We start from the raw sequence: 17,044 nt of genomic DNA, 5'->3' as shown, positions 1-17,044 counted from the left end.
AGCGTATAATTGTTACAAGTTACAAGTGACGAAAAACGAATTAACATTGAGTATAAACTGGTTACGATCACGGTGCAAGCAATTTTGATTCTTTGCAGCTTTCAGTAGCGACATTGAACGAAATCACACGTGGAAAATATATTTTACTATGCTTTCAGAAACGCAATCGAACGCGGACGATGGACAGTATGGACACTGACACGGAACGATGACGCGTAAAAATCGGCCCCGCATCAAGCCGCAATGCTCGCCTTGTACCTGTCAGTTTGAACAATCGCCACCGTAATTTCGCTCGATCGCGCTCCCACTTTATTGCCGGACCTCTAACGCGATGGACAAAAATTGCTCCGTCGAAATATCTGTTCGATACCGATCTTTGTATTCGATGCACTTCGCCGATCAACCAATGGATTCCGTTTATTCCTTGAAATATACGATAGATTCTAAAATTGATACGGATCTGAACAACTCGTATCACCGATTCAAATCATCTTGCTGACGCGAGGTGAGAAACATACGATGTAAATCTTCAACGATAATAATAAAATTGGGTCTCAACGAGTAAGGGAGCATTGGGTCAAGGATGATTTCTATTAGGATGTTTTCATGCATTACGCGACGCGTGACGAAGTTTACGATCATGAACATTCCAAGGAAAACGATGTGTATAGTATTCTAGTATAGTAGTGTTCAAAAGTATCTGCACATCTGCTTATTCTTGTTAAAATGCATGTAAAATTACAAATGCTATTACAAGTATAATTTTAATTACAAAAATGCATTCTCTTATTCTTTATAGCCGCTATTGACATTGATTTATATAATAAAAAGTAATAAAATGTATTGTTACTATGTTTTTTAAAGGATAATTTAAACTTGCAGTATAACGATTCCATAAAGGACGTAAGAAAAATTGCACGCTGTTACTACAAATCGATCATGCTATTGGAGTATTTACGAATGGTGCTGTAAGTACTTCACAATGAGGTAGAGGTGAATCGCAATAGAGGTCGAGCACGAACATGCGAGCAAAACATTGAAAGGTCTGATCACGACTAAGACGTTTCGATGCGTTCTTTTGATGAAATGTTCATCGGTAACTGCGGTTCTCTATAATTCGCGAAAATATAATCGCTCGTACTTATTCAGCACACGCGTCTGCGCACGGCAGATTGATTGGCATGCCGTATTTGTTTGGGGAATGCCGCTATTTGTGGAATCCATTTACATTGTTCTTCGATTGCCACATCTCGCGACCATCTGATCTTCGATCCTTTGTCCTTCGTCCTTTCCCTTTTCTTTTGTATTTTCTATTTTCTTTTGCTTTGTAATCCTACCATTCTTCTTTCAACGTTTTCTCTGCATTTTTCTCACGAGAACTGTCATGATCCTTCTTGTCCTGGACTCATGATCGATATTCCTCCGATCACTTCTAATAAATAACACCGTTCTTGGCTCGAGATAAATCTTAAATGGTTAAACAATTATAAACATATAATAAGCTATTAATATTATAATATTATAAAAAATAATAAAACGAATATATTTTTTAATATTATAAGATTATACTGTTACTGGTATGTATATCATTATAATAAATCATTAATGTGTTAACGGCACCCTACTTAAGACATCGATAAAGACTTACGCTTCTTTTTGTCAAGAGTCACATATACATATATATATATATCCTGCTTAATGTTCATGAACAATACGCGGGAATATGTTAGAGTACAAAGAGAAACTCTCAGTTCTAAATGATACTTGAGTTTCACTTTTACTTAGTTGACAGTGATTTACCGTTCTCCGTGTTAATCATGACGCGGTTCATCCAGTTTGTCCATATGAATTCTTACCGAAATAAAATTCAAGAAAGATAAGATATTTTTATTGCAGTTTTGTGAACTATATTACGAGTAACTACGAAGCAACTGTCCGCGGTAGATATGCGCGAAACCCATTTTCCAGTTGTTAAACCCCACTAACTTGCTAATGTAACTCAAATAATTAAAGTGACGTGTACAGGCCCTACTCTGAGGTTACAGGGACAACTCCTGGATCCTAATGCGAATGGAAGATATAACGCGTGAAACTACCGTGTGAGAAAGGGAGAGAGAGAGAGAGAGAAAGAGAGAGAGAAAGGGAGAAGGAGAGAAGGAGAATTTCAAGCACAGGTAATAGCGTCGTCAAAGTAACGTATGTTTTATACTAAACTGCTCCATCTTGAAGGAACTTCCTTCTGTTCTCAAACTTCTGCCTTGAACTGTAAACGTTTCGCTCAAAAGTTAATCACAGAAGCTTTTTCTTCATATTCATCCTATTCATTCTATCATATAACGTGCGTGTACTCAGTACGACAAATTACGACCGAACGATTCATTTTTGTAGATTTCATATTTCTTGGAAAATAAATTTTCTTTAGTTAAAAACATCTTCAATATGATTGAATGCTGAATGATTTCGAAAGAAACATTCGCGCATTGGATCCACGCAACTAGTATTCACCAGTGTTAATAACCAATACAGTTTCTTAGATAGATTAAAAGAAAGCTTCGCGATAATACGAAGCTGCCTTAATATGTTGATTGTCTTGATGTTTCAGGAATGCAGCTAGTACCGCCATCTGCAGAATACACTGTGCAATATTCTTACGCGAACAATACAACCACAGGGACACGCGTAACGCGACAATGGCGACCTGAAACATTGGCGTGCGCTTCCTTGCTCCATATACTTCTGACATCTCGCCAGTGTTTACCGTACTCCTTCTGCATGTTCGTGAATGTGAAACATATTCGTGCTAACGTAAAATATGTGACTGGTGAAGAGGAACCATTAAAAACGAGTAACTGCGCGGATTCAGCCGTTAAAGCTAGCTAGGCGCACGACATAATTCAATGGTGTTAGTCCCTGCCGAAAAAACGGGAAAGCCATGTATACAACGATATCTTGCCGAAAATAATGCGTTGGTAAATATGCGAATTATTTTTATTCTTTACAACTGCCATTTATTTTCGACCGCACATCTCTTACGTATTGCTAAACGTACTAAATGATTTAGAAAAATGTGTAGGTTAGGTTGGCCTGAGAAACTGGCATCGGCGGATTTTATTTTGTTTTCTTTTTAAAAGATTGTCTACTTTTTTTACATTACTTTTATCGCTTTAAACGTGTTGTCGTTCAATGTCGTGTATTATTTTTATTCGAATGATGGTTATTTAAACAAAACATATTGAAATATTCTGTATTTATATCAATATACAAAGTATAGCAACTTGCAATTATACATGTATTTACCTGAATGTATACACTTAAGAATGTAAGATTATAAATATACCTTCAAGAAATGTGTGCATACTATACTCGTTAAATTACAAGAACTATTAAATTACATAAAATTATCCATTGAATTAAATTACAATATAATGGATGTAGATGTTGAAATTTGAGTCAGATTTATATTATATTCAACTAATGTCACACATAAGTATTTATTTTATAATTTACTTTATAATTTATCTCAATTAACAATTGTACAAGTTTTGATCTTTCATGAATTGAGAAACTAAGTGTTCTTGACATAAACAATATATATTCTAAGTGTACTTGTTATAATTGTAGAACATAAAATAAAACATAGTATTTCTTTAATTAAAAATACTAGTGGAGCAGTAGTAAAGACTTATCATCAAAATCTATTGTGGTGCTGATAAGGCATGTTAAAATAAGGCAAGCCAACGAGGGAGATGAGCCACAATATTGCAGGCATGCCACCCTTTGCAAGGATGCCTTTGGGGGGTATGGGTATGGGTGTGAATATGGGTCCTAGTGGCCCACATCCTGAATCTTCTGCTCACCCTCATCCTCCACCACCGCCACCGTCTGGTGCCAATCCAAAAAAGAAACGACGTACAAATGCAAATGTTGCTCAACCATCTCCGCAACAACCTCCAATAGTACAGGTAACTTTTTACGATATAACTGATCAGCATACCATTAATAATCGTTATAGTTCATCATTTTATTATACCCTAAAAATATTTTCAGGATTTACTACCTCCACCTTTAACTGGCTATGGAGACACAATAGTAGCGAGTAACCCTTTTGATGATACACCACCACAAACCACGCAAACGCCAATGATGCATGGTGGACCGCCTCATATGCATCCCCATCACCCACATCATATAAGTGGACCACCTATGAGAGGCATGAGCCCTTTAACTTCTATAGGTGGAATGAGCCCTATGATGCCTCACAATATGGGTAGTATGAGTCCAATGGGAAATTCACCCATGACAAATCACATGAATCACATGGGAGCAATGTCTCCTATGAATCATGCACCGATAGGTGGTATGAGCCCGATGAATAATATGGGCCCCAGCATGCCACCTGGTCCAATGAATACCATGAACAATCATATGAATATGAGTCACATGGGTAATTCTCAACTTAGCGGCCCACCTATGGGTAGTCCAATGAATAATATGAACAGTGGCCCAATGGGTAGTCCAATGAATAACATGGGACACAGTATGGGAAGTCCTATGGGTGGTCCACTGGGATCTCCTATGAATACCATGGGGGGATCAAATCATATGCCTAATGGACCAATGAATATGAACAATATTAATAGCCATATACCACCCAATAGTCCACTGAATGGGCCATCTATGAACAGTGTAAACAGTCCACTTGGACATAACGGATCTCAACCACATCCGAATCATATGGGAAATAATCTTAATAACTTAGGAAGGCCCATGAATGGACCCATGACTACCATGAGTTCAATGGTATCCAATAATATGAATATGAGTGGCCCAAATCAAATAAATAATATGAATATGGGTGGGCCACCAATGAATAACATGACTAATATGAGTATTAATCATCATAATCAAATGAGTCACATAGCTGGTCCAATGGGTACAATGTCTAGTAATATAGGCGGAGGTCCACCAATGGGCCATCCTATTAACATGGGAGGTTCCATGCCACCTCATGGTTTTCAAGGCCCACCGGGGATGGGACCAAAACCAATGCCAGTTTCTGCAGGAAAGGTAAATTAATTTATCAATATCATCGTACAATTGCGTCATAAATTTACGATGGCATCTAAATGTATATCATTCTAATATTACAGATATATCCTCCAGATCAGCCAATGGTGTTTAATCCACAAAATCCTAATGCTCCACCTATTTATCCTTGTGGAGTATGTCACAAAGAAGTGCATGATAACGATCAAGCGATCCTTTGTGAGTCCGGTTGTAATTTTTGGTTTCACAGGTACGTAAAAAATTATGTTCTTTCTTTATATATTATCATATAAAAAACATATACTTAACATGCAACAATTTGTTTCAGGGGATGTACAGGATTATCGGAAACTGCCTATCAATTATTAACGGCAGAAGTTTATGCCGAATGGGTGTGTGATAAGTGTTTGCAATCGAAAAATATACCTTTGGTTAAATTTAAACCATAACACTTCTTGACTCGTCGTATATGCGACACACGAGTGACTCTTTGTTAGCGTTTACACCTTGTACACGCACACGTGCGCGTGTAATTGCACACACATAAACACATACAACATACACTGATGCACGAGCAAAATCGTGCATATAATATAAACATGCGCTGTTTGTTAATATCTTAGCTTTAACTTGTTGAAATATTAGGGTATTGCTATGAGTCGTATTGGTGAATGAGATGGCAAAAACGACATATGTTCAAAAGTTATATTAATTTTTAAGTCTGTTTACGACAAGTCTGTTTACAAAGTAATTTATCTTTTAACTTTTGATATCGCTGACCCGTTTTCAATCAACATACTGTAAAGTATAAATGAAATCGGAGTCCAGAAAGCATAAAAATTTTAAAAAGATTTATAGGTATTAAAAACTGTACAGTCATCGGTAAACTTCGTTTGATCTGTTATTTTTAATTGCATTTGATACAAAATTAAAGAATAATTATACAAGATGCATCATGCAAGTAAACGAAGCCATTTCTTTAAAACAAGTAGAGATAGAACAATTTTTCAGAGAACAAAATTAAATATTGCTATCTGTTCTATATTGCTACAATACTTTTACGTATTTTGTGCCTCAATGATTATGCATAACACCATCTAATTTTGTCTTGTAAAATATTTTCTCTATCTCTAATCATAAAATGTATATAGTACCACCCATTTGCGTGATACGCAACTCTATATACATGAAATAGAAAGATATGTACGTATATATATGTGATAAACAGCGAAAATTGCTGGAACTGCATATTAGTAGCAAATGAAACAAATACATATATTCTGTTTACTTTATTTAGCTTTGGGTGAACGTTCCTGCTAAATTATAATTGATATTCAAAAATAATTAACAACGTGTATTACTTCATCAATTATTTCTAGTTATGTCATTGTCATTTATCATCAGGCTCGTTACGTTAATTAAGGATTAATATGCTATTTAAAAAAAAAGAGATATTACAAATGCACATTTAGCAACTATTTAAGAACAGAGTAATATGAATTTTAAGCGATGTAAATTGTTCTCATAACGCGATTATAAATGTTCATGTCTATCTTCAAGTACCAGAACAACAAAAAATTTCTATAAACCCGTTCGTACAATTGAAATATTACCGAATTATTTTAGGTTTCCAAAAAACGCGTTTGACATTGGTGTGCTACGTAAAGAATAAGTATTGCTAATACTTTCAAACATATATTATTCTCAAACGCCGTTTTTTGCTCCCAAATGTTACAAATAAAAGTGCTGCGGTTCTTGTATTTTTATATTTCAAATATTTTGGTATAAACCATGGTCAGTTATATATTTTCGAGCTACTTTAGTGTTATAGTTTAGAATATATTCAAAATGTAAATAGAACCAACACTAATGAGAAGTTTTAACACAGCATGTATAAAGAATATTTCTATCTGTTTACAAAGATCAATCAATGGTTTACGTAATGAGAAAGGAGACTTGAAAAATCGAACTCCTTTTTTTCCATCAAAGATCATGTATTGTTTCTTGCCATGGTTTATGCTGGGGTTTAATTTGGCACGTATCAATGATGAATTTCTTACCTGTATGATTCTTCATATACCTTGACAAAGAAACAGCACGAATTCGTTTGATGGATAATTTGCAGGGTCTTTCTGTATTATATATGAGATCATGCGATGAACAAATCACGTATGTTCATTTAAGCAGAAACATAAAGACTCAGATTCATAAGAAACTTTGGTGTTCAGGGAATGCAGGAATGATTACCGTGTAAATGAACCTTACGGAGTAAAATGTGGAAACATCAATACCATTGGATTATAACGATAAGCATGATGTCAAAAATATGTGATGCATTTATGTTTTCTGCAAATCCGTCTTTTCTTGATGCAATAATTGCCGTAACTTAAGAGAAAATTCGTACAAATATGAATTAAACTCAAGATACTTCGTATATATATCGAATGAAGTCTCGTATTTAGTTGCAGTAATAAATTTGTGCACACATATGAACACGCATACATATATTACATTCACGCTCTTCTTCGTCAAGTTAAGGTTTATTGTTATATCTGCCACAGACATTTGGTGTCAGTACTAATATAATAGTATATTGAAAAAGAACTGAATATATTATCGACGTGAATGATTAATGTAATGCAAAAGGAAAGGAATAACTGAATTCCGTCGGCAACTAATGTAAAATTAACAAGTCCACGGATTGTATAGTTTTATTTATATATATATATAAATAAATATATATGTTATATATTTCATATATATATATAAATAAATATATATATAAATATATATATATAACTATATATATTTATATAAATAAATATATATATTTATACATATATATATATATAAATATAGCCAGTTATCATTTTACTACTTGATGCCTGCGTTATACGGAGGACTGACTGAAGATTTCTAGAGTATTTCAGATTAACTAGTATCTCTAATACATGGCAGAGTTAACTAGTTATTCTTCTAAACTTTAACTCTCGAGTTTCTCTCCGTATAATTCACGCTTTAAGCTTGTTTTATTGTAATCCTTTTTAACAAATATTATACATGAGTAATGTACACAGGATCCTATAACTACATAATGCTCATATTAGTATTACAACGAATAGAATACCATCTTCACATATCTTCATCCTATATTTTGTCATGTTATGACGGAACGAGGGGCAAGGGGGGGCACGCTGAAGATCTCGCGCGTTGACGTAGCTTTTTTTTCTCTATTACGAAAAATTATATATGGGAATGCAGGGGATTAAGCATATAACGAGAAGAGAAATATTACTTGACGTGACAGTTGAGAGGGGGAGGGGGCATGCAATCGAGAACGATGCTAGGTATTTGAAGGATCAAAGATAATGGTTTTCTAGTACAAACGAATGAATCGTAATTTAAGTAACTACTAGTAGCTGCTCTATTTTTCAGAGGTAATTTACGTAAGTTGTATCGTTTGCGAACGAAACCGTTATGCGATCACTGAACATGACGCACGCCTAAGAACGAAACCTTATGTCTAAATGGGAAGAAAAAGTTCTTTAACTTATGTTTAACAGTAGCTTAATCCCTGTACAATTTGTTCGAAGCAAATGCATTTCTTATGTGTCTGAATGTTTGTCTCATTATACTACCTTCAAATTCTGTCACCTCGTTGTTTTTCAGCCTTTTATCTTACCATCAAAACCAAGACGTTCTCGTAACATTCAAAGCGTGACGATTTATAGATCAACGATTTCACGAAAATAGGCACCGCTTATGTAATACGATATTAGATAAATATCCAAATATTCGACTCTTTCGTTGTTCTTTAAACATTTGTAAAATTTTATCGAATTTGTATGTATTCATTTATGTATATAGGTCATTTACACTCTTTCGAAGGTAAGCGATAGTAACAAAGCGATATAAAATACGCGTATAATGACTATACTTATCAATTTATTGTATCAGATTTGTAAATATCTTCTGTATCGTGTTAAATCGAGACAAGAATGCGTTATATGCGTTTACCGGTTCATTTTTTATTTTTGCCGAGATGCATGTAACGAGGATAGAGGGAAGGTAATGGTTTCTATTCCTTCCCTAGACAATCACTTTACGTCTAAATTAAGAACTCAATTATTATTTGAGTTTTAAGAAAAACCTGAGCGTTTGAACACGCGATTTGAATGCAGCACCTTATTATTATTATTATTATTACTGTTATTCTGGACTATTATCAATTAAGTACTATTATTATGACTATTGTATTATTACTTTGTACAAGATCAATATCTAGTATTGATAATTGAATTTTCATTCATTATTAATCTTAACGCTCCTGTATTTTGAATAAGCGTTCAAGAAACGTGTCGCGACGAATCGATCGTTCATTTTTAATTGAAAGCTGTCGTTCCATTGATAAAAAAAAAACTATTGAAAACGGAAGAAATTAAAAAAAGAAACAATGCAAGGCATACAAATTGACAACAATGTCTCACATTAATAGAAAAAGAAATGTCTACGTGTTATTATGATCGAAAGGTATACACGCCAAAATTGTTCATAGATTATTTTTTATCATGTGAATGCTGACATACATATATGCATACATCACAGATACATGTGTGTATAGCGTGTATGTATGTCGCATCAACGATAAACATTATTATACATATTGCAGGCACGTTACATGTATATACGTATGTCATTATTAGGATACACAATCAAGATGTGCGATGAAAATTTCGATTACCGAAGCGTGTATATGTTCAATCATTGTGTGTGTGTATGTGTGTATGTGCGCGCGCGTGTGTGTGTACATATTTATATGTCACTTTAAATAACAAATCCATATATGTTGATTTTTAAATTATTCTTGTATATATCTTGCGAAACGCCATCCGTTAATCGAAACATAGTTAAAGTTTACAATAATCTCTCTTTTTGAAGTGATTCAAATTAACAATTTATTTTCATAGTTTAACGTATTATAGTCTTTGGACTTATTATTTTTAAATATGGGGAATCTTTTTCCTTTAACATGAAGTATACAGTTTGATATTAACAAATCACTCGTTAGAGATTGATTAAAAAAGTAATTGTAAAATACAAACGTTTTCAAATTTATATCTAATCTCATTGTGTTTTTGAATTCATGAATCGCGACGTATACTTGTTACAATTTCGACGAGTTGAACTCTCCACGTTTTTCAAGTGTATGAAGGCGCACGATATTCGATAAGGTACGGGCCACGTGGGCCTTCGTTATTCGACAGCTTTGATCGTTCGAATTTAGATTATCCATCCAAAATTTCTCCGGTATCCTCGGTCGAATATAAACCGGCACCTCGTTACAAATTACTTTGAAATCTGTAATTCGAAGAAACTGCTTTTGTACTTTGTACTCATGACACTCAAACGTATACCTCACCTCGCACACAATAATTTCTTATCTTTTAAACTCGTAAATAGAAAATTATTATCCGGCACTTTACCCTATGGAAAACAAACAAAACATATTTATATAAACTTACAAATAATAACTAATTAATTTCATGGAACATTATCTACTTTACTTGCTTTCAGGCAAAATTGTGGCGACTGACTCGTCCACGATTCGTATCTAGTTTCCATTCCAGAATGCTGATGAAGATGACACTTGTGCCTACAAATAGACGCGCTCTTGCTCGTACTATCCGCATACCCGAGTTTTCCATACAATCCGTACTTCTTCTCGTCGATAGCTCGCAACGTACCGTTTTTTTTCATTGCCATATAGATTTGCTCCAACATTCCGTAACTCTTGATCAGGAAATCTCGTTGAGCCAATGCCGTAACGCGTTCTCTTTCCTCAGACTCGCAAATGATCTCTGGCTCGAACGAGTGTGAAGTATTAGTAGCCGAAATTGCCTGCTTCTTTGTCTATACATACGTTTGGAAAATTATTTCGTTAAAATTCAATGCTTTACAACACTTAGTTATTTTGAAAAACCGACATTCGAATGGGAAGAATTCCTTCTCGACACATTCGCACACTTGTTCCTATCCTGATCGTGTGTCGTTGTTGACTTCTGCGTTACGTTTGGACTCTCTGAATGCAATTTCGAATCGCTCCATTTGCCAGAAATCTTCTTGCTTTCTTGTTCCTTTATCTTCATCTATCAATAAAATTCGCTTTTATGAGCGCTTTTCGTACGAGCAAGAATCGAGCTGTTCGTTAAATATACTTTTACGTAAACTGATGAAACACCTCGTTTTCCTCCTTTTGAATCCTTGATGCTTCTTCCCGAGCTCTAGATGCCGCGGTATCTTGATACACGGAAATGCTGCTTTGTTTAAAGAATGGCTCATACCTTTCACTGTCGCAACATGGATAGATTCTGCGGAAATTGCCCATATGCTCGTCCTCCCATTTAAATTGCTTCCGCAGGTCTTCCTCCGGTTTGTCAAGCTTCGTTGTGCCGACCGTCGAATCATTCGTACTGCACCGAATTCACGATCCGAATTATCCCTTCACCCAGGAACAAGTTATGGTACGAGAACATTTCCGCTAATTTACCTGCCGTCCTTTGTGTTTATTCCCTGAAGCAATCTATCCCTAACTCGCTTTCTATCTTCTTCAATAATTTTCTTCTTGTCGCATTGCTGTAAATTTAACATTTCGAACGTACTCATCAGCAGACCTTCCTTCACATCCTTATCGATTTGTGCGTCCGTATGAAAACTCGGCGAGTGATTTACCTGAAGTATATTTTTTCCCATGAGCACAAAAAGCGTGTATGTGCATAAGCGCCTATGTGTGTAAGTTTTGCTACGTTATTAAAATCGAGACCTGGATCGTTACCTCTAAAAGATATGGTTTCAACTTCCAATCGAGTAACACATCAAAGCCCAGTAACTCGAAACACGCGTAGGTCTTATCGTGCGTTGGAAAACACGTGTGATAACTGTGCTTCAGAACAGGATGTGCTGCCAAAATCGTTTTTATAATAATCTCATCGATCTTACGCCATAGTTCATCCACGTCGACGTCTTTCATCTTAAACCACTTGTTCAGAGTGGATATTTTCCTGCATACGAAAGATTCTCGTCATTCCGAAGGGGGTTGGACGAATCGACGCTTACAAGACATACCACCAACCTTTTGCTACCAATTTCATCGTCGATTACGTACATTCGGCTGTGCTTATTAACAGCGTAATTCGTTAGGTGCATAAACACGTTGGACGTATTGTGACCGGTTGGTTCCTTGTATCTGCTCGTGGCGAACCTGAAACGCGGCACGTAAAGAATAAATAAGTCGAATTTAGTCATTGCACTCTTTACGATCGTACGTCTGCTGTGGACCGTCAGCACAGCTTGAGTTTCATACGGTCGCAAAGGTCAGGGGTTAATTAAAAGCAAAACGGTGACTATATACCTCGCAAGACCGTCGTTGTAGACGTAAATCCTAAGGGGATCGCACGAGGTGAGCAACGCGTAGATACGAAGATCGAATTTGTAGCCGTCCACCAGGAAGGGCTACAGACACGAATGATCTTCACCAAAAGAAGAGTAGAAACGAACGATTAAAGTTGAAAATGCATACCCTAGCCACGTAAACCTGGCAGATCATTCGCTCGCTGGGTTTAACATCTTTTAAGTTTTTTGTCAAATAAATGCCGCGCCCTTGACAGCCTGTGTCGGGCTTGATGATGAAAGTTTTGGAACGTCTCAATTTAGCATAGGCTATTGCCTCTCCGTGGCTAGACGTTTCGATCGACAGATAGCGTAAATCTTTTAATGATACTATCAATTACTACGATAAAGGACAGAACGTTCTTACTCTGCGGGAAAACACCATGTCTTGGGGAAGAAATTGTAGTCCTTTGGAAAAAGCCTCAGCATACGATTCAAGTTACGAGCAAGCAAATCTTTTCTACAGATTTCTGTCATTCCTGGAAAATGATTGACCTTCTGATATCTTTTCATATCTTTCGCTCGTTCCACGCTCACGCTCAAGTCTGTCCAGTAAAGGTTCCAGCTGCTATCCTCGGTAACTTCTTTCATCCCGAAACGAGCCGCCACTCGTCTCACCGCGTCGTATTTGCAATTACTCGTGCATATTGTCAAGTATCTGTAATCGTAGATATCTAACAAATACGAAAAAACAAAGAGGAAAGCGAAGAATGATATCTTCGATCTCTTTGATAACAAACTACTGTACCTCCGTTTTTTCTTTTTCTTCGCCTTGATCGAAGTTCCTTCCTTTCGCGACTCAACGTCGGTCTCCACGAACGACAAATCTGCTGCAATATCGTATGCATAAATGGAACTGTTTAGACGACGCGCAAGCTTAGGAACAAATACCTTTGTCGTCCTTTTTATCAGCGAAACATTTAGAAGTAATCGGTTCCCGATCATTTTTAATCGAATCGGTAGATGGAAGAACGTTAAACGAAGTATCAGATACCACGAGTTTCTTGCACCGGTTTCTATACACTGTTTTACATGATCGCACTTCGGCACTGGAATCAGATTCACTGGTGATCTCGTTGTTTATCGGGTAACTCTTCTTCGTATCACCGGCTTCGATCTCGCGCTCCACCATCAAAGGACGTTTGTTGCTGCGTTCGATGAGGTTCATGACCGGCGTATCGCATTATTCTAAACGAACTGTCGTCGCATGGCTTTAATTTGATCATATGTCGAGCCAGACCTGCATTATACTTCGATCCGTCAATTTTATTCCGTACGCGGGACCGATCACCTAGACAAACGAGAAACTAATAATATCCTCGGTGAAAAAGGTATTCGACTGTGATCAATTTATTGACGTACAAGAAACCGAAATTCGATGCTATTTACAGAAACGCCCTTTCCAAAATAGATCGTCTCGTTTCACGCATCGCACCTCGCCTCAATTGTTTTTCCATTTCTCGAGGCAAGAAGGCAGCCTCGTATCCTAATTTCAATTTAAACGGTGCAAGACTTTTCAAGCAAAATGCATGCGACAATGCGGGTTAATCGACGGTTACTGCGGTGCAGCTCGTGTTAAACCTTTGCTTGAGAAACTTTTCGTTACTTTAATTACGGCGCAACATTGCTTTACAAAGTTCGTGCAGTCACAAAAGGGATCACGAAAACTTGCTACATATGTATGAAACAGCGTTGTCAGCCGTAGGATTATCACGAGCACGCGCAGGCTTGTCTAACGTAACAAACGTAGCATATTCTTTGAAAAAAGATCTTTTATTATCTTTCGCTTATCTAAGACTTTACAGATTTGATTTCAAACTCGTCATATTCTCTACGATGTTCACGACGTCCAAAGCACAACCCCAGCATAACGTCACGCCACTCCCTCCGTGTCCGTAATTGTGTATTACCTGCAAAGGTTCACATCAGTTTCAATTGATCGAAAAATTTATACGTTTCACGTTCATCCAGCTTTGTTTTCGATACCGTAACTTGTCTGCCTTGAGAAGACCTGCAAACCTCAGCTTCAATACGAACTTGGTACCTTCCAGGTCTCAAACCAACCCACTCCTTCGTTATTTCAGCTCCCTTCGAAGAAAGACGATTAATAATTAATTGTCATTACGACGTGTTCGATTTAGTTAAAAATTTGAAGAAAGCTATACTTTCAGAGCAGGTAAAATGCGCACACATCCGTTATAAATGAATTCTGAGTCTTCTTTTCGTGGTGTGCAGTCGAAATCGTTCTCTTGGTGCGTACCACCCAACACTACGCTGTCGATGCTTTCGAAAAAAGAATTTCAACATTATAAATAAATAAATGCAAAATCGCCGTACGATTAACGCTTAGAAATATATCTTCGATTTAATTCGTTACTTCGGTATTATGTAATTCCCATCGTCGTCGTCTACCAATAACCCGTGCATTACCCAGGATGCCGTCACCTTAAACGATACAATGCGTAAAGAAATCTCATACTGTGGTATATCAATCTCTAAAACTACCAACCCTAGCAACTTGACCTCTGATAGACTTAACGGCGTTATCACCCACGAGTTTATATGCACCGAGGCCGCTACAGTTTATTATTAAATCGTATCCATCGTCGATTAGTTCGTTGAACGTGTGAATTTTCCTGTTTCGTAGTTTTCCGCCTATTTGGAGGAATCGTTTCATTAACCAAGGCAACAATTTAACTGGCTCGCACGTATATGTCAGGAACATCCATCCGTGTCTATAATTCGTGACACGAATTAATTACAATGACACGAAATTAAATATTGCAAGTGAATACCATTAATACCGTACTTATAATTGGCATTCCACTCTGCGTTTAGTTTCTCCAATTCACTGGCATTTAGTTCGTACGCACCGTACACCACTTTCGTCCAGGCTAAATCGGAGAAACCATCGGGATTACTGGTAACGCGGTATATCGGTATCAAGGAGAGTCCTATTTCAGAAGCCAAGCCCGCTTTCCAAAAGTTTTCCAACCATCGATACGTGATTTCACTCCATTGTCTGTTAACGTATAGCGCAGTTATAAGGCGAATATAAATTGCGCTTAACCCTCGTCAGCGGAGGCTGGATCATTGCTGTCACGATCGTTGAACGCTTTGTTTTATATTATAGCGATTAAGTGAACACAGTCAATTAAAAAAGGCTGTTTACCTCTACGTGATAACTGAATTAAAAAATAAAAATAAAATGTAACTTGGAGAGTAAGCGTAACCATAAATGATTAAATAAGCATAAAATATTTGCATAAGTCAACCTTCGCTGTTTCACCGAGGATCAAACTTCACCTATCCTTTTTCTTTGATTTCGTCACAATGAATTTTAACATAATGCATTCGAGTTACGTACATAGTTTACTTTTCCAGCTAGAGACAGCTCTCAATAGCTGAAAATACTAAATACTTACGATATTTTGTCATAAGGAGTGTTTCCGAGAAGATAAGGACTCCATAAACCGGCACTTCCGTCGCCGGTAGTAGCTGGTGAAAATTTATCCGAAAATATCTGCACCTCGAACTGTGGAAAACTGCTTTTCACCGCGAACGCACTTGTCGTGCCGATCACACCGGCGCCCACCACTGCCACGCGCATTTCAAACGCAAATCCGATATGTAATTTCACGACAAATCTCCAAACGTAACTAATGCTTCTCGTAACAGCATTCGTCAAAGATGTTTAAAAAAAAAAAAATTGCACGACTCGAACGATAACCTCGTCATTTTGTATTCGTAAATTACAGTACATAAATAACGGCTGCTCTTCGAATTGCATCGGGCAAAGATAAGATAGAAACAAATTGACTGATTAGCTATAGAAATTAAGAACACTACGATTCCTCGATGTTGAAGAACGTCCAACTACTGCTTAATTTTTAAGCTATAAAGTCTTCAAGAACGAACAGTGATTTATCTTAATTTCTTTTGGATAGAAGATTACGATGAACTTACGATACCACATATTCCTAGCATAATGCCACTTCACAGCCCGACAATATTATGCTAGAATATGGGAATCGCGGAAGTCAGCGCGCGGAAACTGTTGTGAAAAAATTACCATGTCGAGGTCCAAGCGATGCTCGTTTCGTGGCGCACCAACGATAAACGGAGCATAATACTTTAAATTTCGCATCTCAAAGGTCTTATACTCTGCTTACCGATAGCACGACACACGATTTCGTTTTTACGGATATGACATTTTCGTGCTCGAGATCCATCGCAGGTCGCAAGCTCAACGAAGTAACCCCGAAGCGATCCTAGAAGGATCGTGTAGCGCTAATCAAAAGGAAATATTTTGAAGCGGTCGTTTTGACGTACGATCCATCGACTGAGCCCTGCACACGTATCTGCCTCCCACAAGACGGCTGACCGAGGTGCCTGATGACAATTCACGATATGGAGTATTTGTTTACATCGCATACGAATACCATAGACATAATACGGCCCGGAAATGCGATAAAGAATAAAATGACAGGATAGACGGTAATGTTCTTGGTGTCTTGAAAAAAGAAAGTTATTTTACTCGCGTCTATATACC

At 36.9% G+C, this 17,044-nt stretch overlaps 3 protein-coding genes across 12 annotated transcripts; 1 reads left to right on the top strand and 2 right to left on the bottom strand.

The window, feature by feature from the left end:
• Nucleotides 1-2,651: 2,651 nt before the first annotated feature.
• Nucleotides 2,652-8,664, top strand: LOC100651275 (protein pygopus). 3 transcript variants are annotated; one of them, XM_012317972.3, is made up of 5 exons: nt 2,652-2,969; nt 3,730-3,962; nt 4,048-5,067; nt 5,151-5,296; nt 5,375-8,664. In XM_012317972.3, the coding sequence occupies exons 2-5, from the start codon at nt 3,747-3,749 to the stop codon at nt 5,493-5,495; spliced, it is 1,503 nt and encodes a 500-aa protein (XP_012173362.1). In that variant the 5' UTR covers nt 2,652-2,969; nt 3,730-3,746; the 3' UTR covers nt 5,496-8,664. The 3 variants fall into 3 exon arrangements, with proteins under 3 accessions (XP_012173362.1, XP_012173357.1, XP_003393717.1); XM_012317967.3 differs by having other exon boundaries at nt 2,653-2,969; nt 3,715-3,962; XM_003393669.4 differs by having other exon boundaries at nt 2,653-2,969; nt 3,665-3,962.
• Nucleotides 8,665-9,085: 421 nt separating this feature from the next.
• LOC100651151 (tubulin polyglutamylase TTLL13) lies at nt 9,086-14,246 on the bottom strand. 8 transcript variants are annotated; one of them, XR_007226729.1, is made up of 15 exons: nt 13,855-14,246; nt 13,384-13,783; nt 13,241-13,322; nt 12,860-13,150; nt 12,623-12,779; nt 12,455-12,555; nt 12,176-12,304; nt 11,879-12,104; nt 11,594-11,775; nt 11,285-11,516; nt 11,031-11,192; nt 10,791-10,956; nt 10,611-10,699; nt 10,466-10,530; nt 9,086-10,404 (listed from the first exon to the last, which is right to left on the bottom strand). XR_007226729.1 is itself a non-coding variant. In XM_048413137.1 (14 exons), exons 2-13 carry the CDS (start codon nt 13,658-13,660, stop codon nt 10,617-10,619), a joined length of 2,088 nt encoding a protein of 695 aa, XP_048269094.1. In that variant the 5' UTR covers nt 13,661-13,783; nt 13,855-14,246; the 3' UTR covers nt 9,086-10,530; nt 10,611-10,616. The 8 variants fall into 8 exon arrangements, 5 of the variants coding, with proteins under 5 accessions (XP_048269094.1, XP_048269091.1, XP_020723416.2 ...); XR_007226723.1 differs by having other exon boundaries at nt 10,611-10,956; nt 13,855-14,244; XM_048413137.1 differs by having other exon boundaries at nt 9,086-10,530.
• LOC105666640 (D-aspartate oxidase) lies at nt 14,247-16,884 on the bottom strand. The gene is made up of 7 exons (XM_012317947.3): nt 15,918-16,884; nt 15,302-15,514; nt 15,002-15,227; nt 14,870-14,937; nt 14,658-14,775; nt 14,479-14,580; nt 14,247-14,402 (listed from the first exon to the last, which is right to left on the bottom strand). Exons 1-7 carry the CDS (start codon nt 16,100-16,102, stop codon nt 14,292-14,294), a joined length of 1,023 nt encoding a protein of 340 aa, XP_012173337.2. The 5' UTR covers nt 16,103-16,884; the 3' UTR covers nt 14,247-14,291.
• Between the last annotated feature and the right edge of the window lie 160 nt (nt 16,885-17,044).

Source organism: Bombus terrestris, chromosome 2 (assembly GCF_910591885.1).
Source record: "Bombus terrestris chromosome 2, iyBomTerr1.2, whole genome shotgun sequence".
Classification (NCBI taxonomy): domain Eukaryota; kingdom Metazoa; phylum Arthropoda; class Insecta; order Hymenoptera; family Apidae; genus Bombus; species Bombus terrestris.
The sequence above is the reverse complement of the archived record's forward strand: the minus strand, read 5'-3'. Positions and strand labels throughout refer to the sequence as shown.

What these genes read in the sequence shown, in the direction of transcription:
- LOC100651275 (XM_012317972.3), top strand. Translation starts at nt 3,747, where the DNA reads ATGAGCCACAATATTGCAGGCATGCCACCCTTTGCAAGGATGCCTTTG. An exon ending in AACAACCTCCAATAGTACAG is followed by an intron (nt 3,963 to 4,047) that starts GTAACTTTTTAC and finishes AAATATTTTCAG; the next exon opens with GATTTACTACCTCCACCTTT. An exon ending in TGTAATTTTTGGTTTCACAG is followed by an intron (nt 5,297 to 5,374) that starts GTACGTAAAAAA and finishes AATTTGTTTCAG; the next exon opens with GGGATGTACAGGATTATCGG.
- LOC100651151 (XM_048413103.1), bottom strand. Translation starts at nt 13,660, where the DNA reads ATGAACCTCATCGAACGCAGCAACAAACGTCCTTTGATGGTGGAGCGC. An exon ending in TGATAAAAAGGACGACAAAG is followed by an intron (nt 13,323 to 13,383) that starts GTATTTGTTCCT and finishes ACGATATTGCAG; the next exon opens with CAGATTTGTCGTTCGTGGAG. An exon ending in GCCAGGTTTACGTGGCTAGG is followed by an intron (nt 12,556 to 12,622) that starts GTATGCATTTTC and finishes TCGTGTCTGTAG; the next exon opens with CCCTTCCTGGTGGACGGCTA.
- LOC105666640 (XM_012317947.3), bottom strand. Translation starts at nt 16,102, where the DNA reads ATGCGCGTGGCAGTGGTGGGCGCCGGTGTGATCGGCACGACAAGTGCG. An exon ending in ACTCCTTATGACAAAATATC is followed by an intron (nt 15,515 to 15,917) that starts GTAAGTATTTAG and finishes ATACGTTAACAG; the next exon opens with ACAATGGAGTGAAATCACGT. An exon ending in GAGTGGAATGCCAATTATAA is followed by an intron (nt 15,228 to 15,301) that starts GTACGGTATTAA and finishes CACGAATTATAG; the next exon opens with ACACGGATGGATGTTCCTGA.